This window comes from Raphanus sativus, unplaced genomic scaffold (assembly GCF_000801105.2).
Source record: "Raphanus sativus cultivar WK10039 unplaced genomic scaffold, ASM80110v3 Scaffold2629, whole genome shotgun sequence".
Taxonomy (NCBI): Eukaryota; Viridiplantae; Streptophyta; class Magnoliopsida; order Brassicales; family Brassicaceae; genus Raphanus; species Raphanus sativus.
The window spans coordinates 1-10439 of NW_026617937.1; the positions used below are offsets into that span (position 1 = coordinate 1).

At 36.6% G+C, this 10439-nt stretch overlaps 2 protein-coding genes and 1 pseudogene across 2 annotated transcripts; 2 read left to right on the forward strand and 1 right to left on the reverse strand.

The window, feature by feature from the left end:
- Positions 1-9: 9 nt before the first annotated feature.
- On the reverse strand, positions 10-1385 carry LOC130505839 (glucan endo-1,3-beta-glucosidase 12-like; annotated as a pseudogene).
- A 4394-nt stretch (positions 1386-5779) lies between these two features.
- Positions 5780-6983, forward strand: LOC130505838 (small ubiquitin-related modifier 1-like). Its single transcript, XM_057000453.1, has 3 exons — positions 5780-5972; positions 6399-6548; positions 6631-6983. Exons 1-3 carry the CDS (start codon positions 5895-5897, stop codon positions 6688-6690), a joined length of 288 nt encoding a protein of 95 aa, XP_056856433.1. The 5' UTR covers positions 5780-5894; the 3' UTR covers positions 6691-6983.
- Positions 6964-8217, forward strand: LOC130505837 (putative F-box protein At5g55150). Its single transcript, XM_057000452.1, has one exon. It carries the CDS (start codon positions 6972-6974, stop codon positions 8076-8078), a length of 1107 nt encoding a protein of 368 aa, XP_056856432.1. The 5' UTR covers positions 6964-6971; the 3' UTR covers positions 8079-8217.
- The last annotated feature ends 2222 nt before the right edge of the window (positions 8218-10439 follow it).

A 10439-nucleotide genomic window follows, 5' to 3' on the forward strand; every position in this document is an offset into this window, starting at 1 on the left:
ACGCGGCGCCCTCTGAATCGGACGGCAATCAGCGCCTCCTCGCCGCAGGCGTAGTCCAGAGCCTCCTGAAGCTTCTCCTTCGTCGTCTTCCCGTTCGCCACGCACCACGTCTGTCCAACGTGCGACGACGACGACGGCTTATTCACCGGAAGAACCTTCGCTTTGCTATCGCTCACCGGCGCTACCGTAGCGGAGGTGGAGAACAACGGAACGTCGTACACTTTAGCCTCGTTCGGGTAAAACAACCCGTAGTTCCTCTCCGACGTGGGCCCCGTCTTCAGGTTCTCGTTAAACAGAGCGAACAGATAGACGTTAAGCGGATCCTTCGGTTTTAACGGCGTTCCGTTACCCGTCAACACTCTCTTCACCAACCGCCGTTATAAGCCGCCGCGTTAGCGGCACCGGCTCCGATCTCGTTCTCGTCTCCGGCGGAAGGCCATCCCGTCTCCGTCACCGTGAGCTTGACGTCGCCGAATCCCACGGCGGCCATGGCGGCGAAAACGGCGTCGATCTGCGCGTCGAAGAGACTGTCGTACCTCAAACCGTTACCGTTATCTACATTCCCCGCGTTCTCCTTGAACAGCGCGTAGTCCAGCGGGATCTTATCCGCGTTAGCCGCGTACGCGAAGAACGGGTAAGCGTTCACCATCAGATGCGACGACGTTTTGCGGAGGAGATCGAGCATCGGTTTAATAACCGGTTCGATTAAATCAGGTTTAAATGAACCGGCGGAAGGAGGGTACGAATTCGCCAACGCGCTCAGCGCGATCGGGGACGAGACCTTAACCGACTCGTCGAGACCGAACTTAACCAGAGAGCTACGAATATTCGTCATAGCTGCGACGAGGTACTTCGTCGTGTTCTTGGGATCGACGAACACCTCGTTCCCGACGGCGATCGCTTCGATGTCGGTCGCCGGCGTGTACTTCTTCACGTTTTCCTGGACCCAGTTGTCGGTGTAGCTCTGATCCGCGGCGGCGGCGGTGAGATTCTCGTTGGGGAGAGAGACGACGACTTTGATGCCGGAGTTGGCTAGCGCGGTGAGGACGGTTTTGTCGGTGTCGAAAAGCTTCACGCGGTTGATTCCTTGGGATTTGAGAAGCTCGACCACTTTCTCCGGCGCCGGGAGGTTGTCTGCTATCCGGCCGTAGTTCACTCCGATCATCCCAGAATCTGTGGAGAAACAAAAACAAACGAAGATGATAAGAATCCAACACGTGGCACATTTGTGAAGAGAGATGATTGGTGAAGAAGATTAACCTGCGTATGTGAAGGGGATTGCTGAGAAACATGAGAGTATTAAGACAGAGAGAACTAAGACAGCCATTGTTGCAGAGATTGAGAAATGTTTGGGTTTCGGATGAGGCGAAGCTGTTGTTTATATAGTGGATGTGAAGACTGAAGAGGGAGGTGGAGGGAGTGGGTGGGACCCACGTGAGATATTACTCTGTGACGTGTGAAAGTAAATTATTAATTTTATTTTTTACTGCAAATTTGACCGTTTCAATCGTACTGATTGGAGCTGTACCAAATGTTTGTCAGATGGTGGGGTACGTGACAAATTACCATTCAATTTTAGATTGTTTATTTAATGTTACTGCAGCTTTGTATACTTTTGGAGGATTTTCTTAACGTTCTGTATGATTATAAAAATGAATTGTAGTTTTCTCTTTAATCACGTTAGATAACGTAATCTGACAAAAGACAAAAAAAAAATCAGTACTTGTTTATATTTATAAAATATTTTTGAATTTATTAATAGTATGAATGCAGCGTTAATGAAAACCCACGTCAAACTTTGAGCCATACGTAACTCAGTCAACTTGTTCACTAAGGGTAATTAACCACACATTTATTCGATGTTAATAAGCTGTGGTATTAATAACTTGTTGGAAAACAGCTGATATAACCGTTAAAGTTATAATTACAATTTTATATAGACGACGAATCTGGTCGGAGTAGGGATACAAAAATCGGTGATATGACGCATTAACTTATTTATCAACCCTACCAATCTACCATGATAATTTGATAAATTTTCTCGTTTAATGATGAAGTATATTACTATCTCAATTTTTGTTTTACAAAGCAGGTGTTTTTTGTTATCCCCCAGTTTTCTATCTCAAGTACATTAGTATCTCAATTTTTTCGTGTCGATTCTATACTCCCAATTTAGTTATCTGAACGGGTAGCTTCTTAGGATATTAGTTTTTTTATTGATGTAAAAAATGCAGGTGTTTTGACACTTTTATTGATAAAATAGATTACAAATTTTTGAGAAAGATTACAACTTCTTTGTACCCTAATCCTAACAATTACACATCGATTACTTAAATTTCATTTGATGTTAACTACAAATACCTTATAAACTTATTTAACAATTGTTTGGTTTTAGTATGTTTTCTAAACTGTTAATAATCCTTGTGGTAATTAACTATATTTACAATAACAATATCAAATTATTTCTATATAAAATAAAATTTTCAAATAAACTTAGATACTCAATATATTAAATTTATAAAATAGTTCTCTTCATGTATTAACAAAAAGTGTCAAAATGACATTTTTATGATACGATAAGTAAAAAGAACATTTTGTCTCGTCGTGAAATGAAGAATCTACTACAATGGAGCCATGTGCCATTGTCCTGTCTCCTAATTTGAACGTTATAGTATAGCTATCTCTCCTTTCCAACGTCTCTTTTTCCTATATCAAGTCCTTTTTTGGAGAACTCCCACATATTCCGTCCTTTTTGCCTCTTTGGATGTATTATATCAATACTTAGTTAGATATAAGTCAGTGATCAAGGACTCTATTCAGAAACTAAATGACATAATTTTTTGTTTTATAATAAGTGTCATTCTAAATTTTTTTTTGTTATACAAAAAACGTAACTTTACAATTTTAATGCAAATTATACTTACTTTCAGCTAAAAATTAATTACAAACTACATTAATTTTTATAAATAATTTTATTTATCTCAAATATTATTAGTTAGAGATGTGTAACTAATAACAATTTACATATATTTCTGTCACTTTTTAGTCTGTTTTAAAATATGTCAAAGTGACACTTATTCAGAAACGGAGAGAATATATTCTTTTTTTTCGTATTAAATGTTATTTTAATATTTTTTACATAAAAATGTCGCTTTAAAATTTTAATGCAAATTTTATTAGTTTTCAGCTAAAATTAATGGTAAAATACATTAATTAATTTTATAAATAAATTTATTTATTTCAATATTATCAGTCAAACTTGTCTAATTAATAGAAATTTAATTAATTTTTATCCACTTTCTTAATCTATGTGAAAATATCAAATTGACACTAAAATGAGTATAATATTTAGGGTCTAATAACATGTCGAACAATCATAGGACAGTTAAAACGTGGTTCTGTAAATAACAAAAGCATATATATGTAAACATTTTTGCTAATCGTGGTGGAGTGAGGTTTCTAAACATTTGAACCTTAATACTAGCAGTACATTGCTTTATTTACATTTTTGATGTAGCTTGTATATTAGATGTAGTAACTTGGGTTTAGAATTTTACAAGTGTTATAATTAACTTGTATATTTGTAATACTTCTACCTTGTGTATAATTAAATTTTCTAAAAAGGGCGTTTAGATGTGTCATGTGTGAAAAAACGAACCTTGTAGGTTAGCTAAACAAACACCTCAAATAATTCTCAATAATATAAGAATAATCAAGCTAAAATTTTACCAATAAAAAAAACAAGCTAAATTGTCCATCCTATATAATATTGGGTCCCCGTCCAAGGAGAATAACAATATTTGTAGAGTTTAGCCCCTCCTATACAAGTTGAACACTACTGCTAGCTATTAATTTTTAAATGTAATTTACGACTAAATTAGTTAGTAAACACTTGGAAAATGTGCATTTAAAAGCTTGAGTATTAGTAAAAATCTGCATACGCAAGTTTAGTCACATGTTTTATGATAAACTAAAATACTTGTTTCGATTTTAATTTGGTGACATTCTAATATGCTATCTTGATCTAAGAGTAACATCTTTTAATTTATATATAACGTTTTGTTTAACAGATTTTCAATGATGTATTTTAATTAATACTTTGCGCTTCTTTTTGTGTAAACCTAATGACAACTCAAAAGATCGTACGTACCAATGTAGATATGCTCAATAGATTCCAAACTGGGTTGAGTTTAGGTGTTTGAGACCTAAACAATTAAAACAAAATCAGAAATCATATGGAAATAGCATTCTTTCAATGATCGTTATATGTTTTCGTGCTTTGTATGCTGGTTTAGTCATATTTAGGTATAACTATATCCATACATAGCAATATAATTTCTGAATCATGAAACTAAACTTTATTTTTCTATATATTTTGATGGTGTTGGCGACATCGTACGATACGTTTTCGCCTTCGGCCTGAAGTCGGTAAGCTCTCATTTACACGTATGGTGTTGGCCGACATCGTACGATACGTTTTCGCCTTTGGCTCGAAGTCGGTAAGCTCTCATTTACACGGAACTAGAAGATGATACACAGTGTCCATGAAACATTATATTATACATAGAATATTACTTTCACATTGACTTCTTTCTAACTATTATGGCCCTATCCTAGATATGAACGTTAACGAAAAAGTCTTCCTAATCAAACTTGCATTTATATAATCACATTTTCTTATCAACCAAGAAAATAATTCAATGCGGTAGGTCACTTGAATGCTGTCTGTCCAGTCCTAGATAGGAATGCCAGCAGCTTGTCCTTGATGTTTTTTATTTATTTTAAAATATTAAATCTCCAAATAGATTCACCGAAAATAGTATACCTCCGGAACTCTGGTAGTAAATACTATCAACTAACTAAAAAAAAGAAAAAGAAACAAGGAAATAATACAACATGCATTCAAGCTAAAAGTTTTAGTATATGCGTGCAGTGCCGGTTCTGAGATATTGCGGGTCCAATGCGAAACTAAAAATATATGGACCTTAAATGATATCTAAAAATTAAACTTTACAATATCCTTACTACTAATAAAATTTTATTAGCTCTAAAAATTATTTTTCAATTTCTTTTTATTAAAGTACAGAAAACCATCAAATATTTTATTATGTTACATGTATGTATTTTGTTATGTTACATGTTTGATTAGAATCCATTTTATATTTCTTATGTTAACAAAGTATAAAAACTGTGAAAATATTAGGCCATCAAATTTGAAAATTATAGGCCCCATTCAAATGTATCTTGAGTATGTGCTCAACACCGGGCCTGTATGCGTGTTTACGGATTTAGTAACAGTTCTTATATTTGACATTTTGACCCCAAAAAAAAAGAAGCAACAGTTCTTATACGTATCATTTACGACCCTTTACAAATTTAAGCAATATTTTCTAAGTATAATGATAGTGGTATTTTTCGAAGTTTTTAGATTTCGGTGATTGTTTGAAAAATACAAAATGATATATTTTGGTATTTTTTTACAAATGTCATTTGACTCGTTTCAACAGAAGTAATTTCACTCTTTGATAAGCCACATGTGAGCCTCTTTGCTCTTAAATCAGCCCATTACAAATTCTAAAGTAAAACGACACCTTTTGGAGCATGACTTCGATGTTTCCCAGCCGGCGATGAATGGTTACTAACCGTTCAATAGAGACAATAAGAATCCGGTGCGACCAAAGTGGTGAAGTCTATATTAGGCCTTTTTAACAAACCCAAAAATCGAACTGAGCCCAAACTCAAAAAATTCAAAAACTGATCTAAACCATTATAGGAAAAAAAATATTGGACACCAAACACCCAAACGGCCAACCCTAGTATATTTATTCTCTCCCAGGACTTCGTCTTTCTCACAGATCAGAGTGTTTGCTTCCCAAAGATCCGATAAAAGGAGGATGTCTGCTGCTCAAGAAGATGACAAGAAGCCTGGAGACGAAGGAGAAGCTCAAATCATTCTCAAAGTCAAAGCTCAGGTTCTATCACTGTCTACTCTTTTTTTTTTTTTTTTGCCAAAGAAGAGTCTACTCTTTCTCATTGTTTTTCTATGAATCGTAAACTTTTGCGGATTTTTAGCTTCGATTGTGTCTAGTTACGGTTCTAGGGTTTGGATTGTCTCGAATATTCAGTGATGCATGTAGATTCTCGCTCTAATATCAGTATAATTTTCATTTGCATGTCTAAAGGTATAGCTTTATGTATGTGTTTTATTTACAGATGCAGTGATTCTTGTGTAAGAGTTGTGAAATGATGTTTTGTCTTAAATTGTGACAATCAAGAACTTGTTGTTGGTACATAGTGAACTGTTGTATGGGTGTAAATCAAGGAGATAGTAATTATTATTTACTGTATGAGTATCGGTGCTGATTTGAAGCTTTTGTTTCTTGATTGGTGATACTCAGGATAGATTTGAAGCATCCTTTAGGATGAAGAGAAGCGCTCAGCTGATTAAGCTGATGAACGCTTCCTGCGAGCGCTTTTGTGTGGATTTCAACTCATTCGTTTTCTTTTTTGATGGTTGTCGTCTCCTTGCTGGACAGACTCCAGATGATGTCAAATCTCTCTCTCTCCCTTACATTTTCCTTTTTTTCTAATTGAATCATATTCTAAAGCACAGAATCTCTACTTTTACAGCTTGATATGAAAGATGGAGATGAGATCGAGGCAGTGCTCAATCTCAGAGGTGGACCCTAATGGCTTGAATCTGTTCTGGTTTTAGTGGCCTTTTAAGAATAGTTTGCAATAAGACGGTGTAATATTATTATTATTGGATCCTATAATATTTATTCATGGGCTTTATTTGTTTAGAGAAGTGGCGGTAGCTTAAACCAAACGTTACGTTTGGTAGTTGGTCAAAACTTGCGCCCCAAGTTAGCTTGCTGCGCAAGTTTCTCTCGTTTGGCTTTATAAACAACTTCCTTGTCATTTTACAAGCTTTGACCGTTTCATCTCTACTTAATAAAAATTTCATAATAATGGCTGTATCATCCTATTCATCTTCGTTGTCCTGGTCGGACTTACTCCCGGAGCTTATAGAATATGTATTCCACAGCTTAAACGATGCTAAAGACATCCTTAGTTGTGCCACCGTCTGCTCTTCTTGGAGATATTCTTCTTCCTCCGTGTACAGTCGCAAGTTTGTTCCATTTCTCTTCGTTTCCCATCCCTCCTCTGCCGATGAAGAAGCTCAATCCTCTGATGGATTTAGAATCATATCTCCGGAAAATATCATTTTCTCCGGTAATGATCAGAGATGGATTTGCGGAAGCACAGGAGAGTATCTGTTAACCGTCAATGTTTCTTTCCCGTTTGAAGTAAACTTACAGGACCCGTTTACCAACAACGTAGTTTCCCTACCACCATTAGCATCTTTCGATGACATTCAGCGGTTGCTTCAGTTCCAAGCCATCTCTGGAGCCCTAACCCTAATAAAGAACTTTATAAAGAAAGCAGCCTCTTCGACAAGTTTACTAGACCCTGATTGGGTTGTGCTCATAATCTACGACTCCGATGGAGGAAAACTAGCCTTCTGCAGACGCGGAGATAAACAATGGACGGGTTTGGAGTCTGATCACGTTGATGACATTGTGTTCTGTAGTGGCGTTTTCTTTGCCATGGACAGAACTGGAAGGATATATCAGTGCGAACTTAGCCCTAGCGATCCAAAAGCTGTCCCTATATGCACCGCCTCGCCGTTTCGATACGACCCTTGCAAGAAATACTTTGCAGAGTCGGATTACAACAAACTGTGGGTGGTTCTACAGAAGCTAGACCTTAGCGACGATTATGACTTCTCAACGTATTTCGAGATTTACGAGTTCAACTCAGAGACGCAGGAGTGGACTATGGTGAGAAGCTTGAGAGGAAGAGCTTTGTTCTTGAGCCCTCGAGGTAGATGTATAGCTGTTTCAGCAGGTGAAACAGGATCTAGAGGGTTCATCAAGGACAACTCCGTTTACTTCATCGATGGAAGTCTAAGCGTTTTTGAATGGGAGAGTAAGCAAATCAAGAAGGTTTGCGAGTCGAGATTTTGTAATTATATGTTTTGGGTCACACCTGCAGATGTTTTTCAAAAAAAGTGAAAAAGACTAAAATTAAATGTATCTTAGGGTTCATAGTTTTTGTAGTTTTATATTTCTGTTCAAGTTGTGATTCTCGTATAAACATGACAATTGTCGCAATAGATTCCGTAAGGGTTGTTGTGTACCAAAAATTAAAGTTATGAGATTTTTTTGCTAAATTAGAGTTACGAGATTTTTGTTTCCAGCATCTATCTTCTTCCCAATACATATATACATACATTCATTGATTAAGAAAAAACAAAACTAGATAACTGTAAGAGTATTTTTTTTAACCTGGTCACCATTCTTTCTAACCAATCTGTAGGGCTGGGCATAAAACCCGTAATCCGAAATCCGAACCGAACCCGAACCGAAAAACCCGATCCGAACCGAATCCGAATTCTAAAAAATATCCGAATGGATCTTGTAGGGTGTTACAAAACATATCCGAACCCGAAGTGTTATTAACCGAACCCGAATGGATAATCCGAAAAACCCGAAAAACCCGAAAAACCCGAAAAATATCCGAACAAACCGATCCGAATGTCCGAATTAATATATAATATAAATATTTAAAACATAAATATGTACTTCAAATATTCAATTTCATGTTTATTTCAACATGATATCTAACAATAAGTATCTAATTTTTTTAAAAAAATATCTTAAATACTCCATTATATATAAATAAGTATATTTTTTTATGTTTTTCTATTGAATTTTAGATTTTACTTAGGGTATATCCGAACCGATCTTATATAACCCGAATCCGAATGATATATGGTTACTTCGGGTATTATCCGAACCGAACCGAAACCGATGTGTTATATCCGAACCCGAACCGAACTTGTAGATTTACTAGAATGGGACCTAGAAGGTGTTACAAAATAGAACCGAAATCCGAAAAACCCGAACCGAACCCGAATGGGTACCCGAACGCCCAGGCCTACCAATCTGTGTGACTATAAGAGAATCAAGAGGTAACCTAACCTATATGGATTTGAGATTTGACAAAACGAGAAGAGTCTTGATTCGGCCTAACGGATCCAGCTTTGGGCTTTATCTGGCCCTTTAACTTATAATCCATACCTGCCTCAACAAATGATTAATGTTTTTGTTTTTGTTTCTTCTGATTATCACAGCAAATGATTAATGCATGGAGTTAAGTTACTGAAAATAAAATGACATGAAAACAAACAAACATTTAGGGAGTTAAGTTATGATAGAAAGTTACGTTCAAATACTACGGGAAGGCTCATCATTCATCAAGTCCTTTGGTGTGAATCCCCTCGAATACCTTTTTGGGGTTAAATCAGGAGAGCTTCTCTGCTTTTAAATTTAGACCCTTGGAGTTGGGGAGTCTGTTTTTTTTTTCTTTTTCTGAAAAGGAGGTCGTATCGTCAACATTTCTCTAAGAGAATGTGCCAAAAACTCGCGGCTTGCTACTATGGTCCTTCTGTGGTGTTCAGTAAGATTGAGAATGCATCAAATCAATTGTAGTTACCTCTGGACTCTTGTATTTTTTTTTTTGTGCTAAAATTTGGACTCTGGACTCTTGTATTCACCCGGTTTTACATGCTCCCCAATTGAAACCAGTGTTGGGAAAAATCACATTGTCAACCCGTTACCGGCAGTGTTGTCTTGAGATGATGATTTTGTGTTATGATAAGTAGGGCCATTTGGAGGTAATTGGGATTACCTGCTCATCTGAGGATAATTGGGTTTGTATGAGTGAATTGCTGCAACAAATTTAAAATGATGAGATTAAGAACAAAGCGTTAAAGAACTTATATGCAGAAGAAGAGGTTTTGCAAGCAAATGTTGGAGACATGAAGACAAGTCAATGTGGAGGAAGTGAAGAATGACATGGAGGGAGATGATTAGTTCAAGTGTGAGCACAAATATCCTAATATAAATAAAGAGTACTGTGTTGCTTATTTTCATGTCATGAATTTTGTAATTTGCATTCCTTTAGACACTACTATTGAATCTGGAAACAATGATTGGGATTTAGGTAAAGATTTGTTAGCGGTGTTTGTATTCACATATATAAATGTATCGCTTTGGGGTCTTATCACAGAAGTTTGAAACGCACAAATGTTTGTGGACATGATAAAACCTGGTGCTCATGCAGCACAACAAGCTGAACCATCCGAAGCTTATCGGTTGAACCGTTGGAAGCTGGGATTGGTGGACCATTGTTGTATTTTCCTATCGGTTGATGAGCATGGTTATCGACATAAGGCTAGTAAACGTAAAGAAAGATGAAAAAACAGTGGAAGAGGAGAGTTTTTAAAAGTCAGATAGTAAAGCTGCTCCTGAAGAGAACATACTATGCTCAAGAAAACGAACTAAGTCAAGTTTCGGATCAAATCCGTGCGA

What these genes read in the sequence shown, in the direction of transcription:
- LOC130505838 (XM_057000453.1), top strand. Translation starts at nt 5,895, where the DNA reads ATGTCTGCTGCTCAAGAAGATGACAAGAAGCCTGGAGACGAAGGAGAA. An exon ending in TTCTCAAAGTCAAAGCTCAG is followed by an intron (nt 5,973 to 6,398) that starts GTTCTATCACTG and finishes GGTGATACTCAG; the next exon opens with GATAGATTTGAAGCATCCTT. An exon ending in CTGGACAGACTCCAGATGAT is followed by an intron (nt 6,549 to 6,630) that starts GTCAAATCTCTC and finishes CTACTTTTACAG; the next exon opens with CTTGATATGAAAGATGGAGA.
- LOC130505837 (XM_057000452.1), top strand. Translation starts at nt 6,972, where the DNA reads ATGGCTGTATCATCCTATTCATCTTCGTTGTCCTGGTCGGACTTACTC.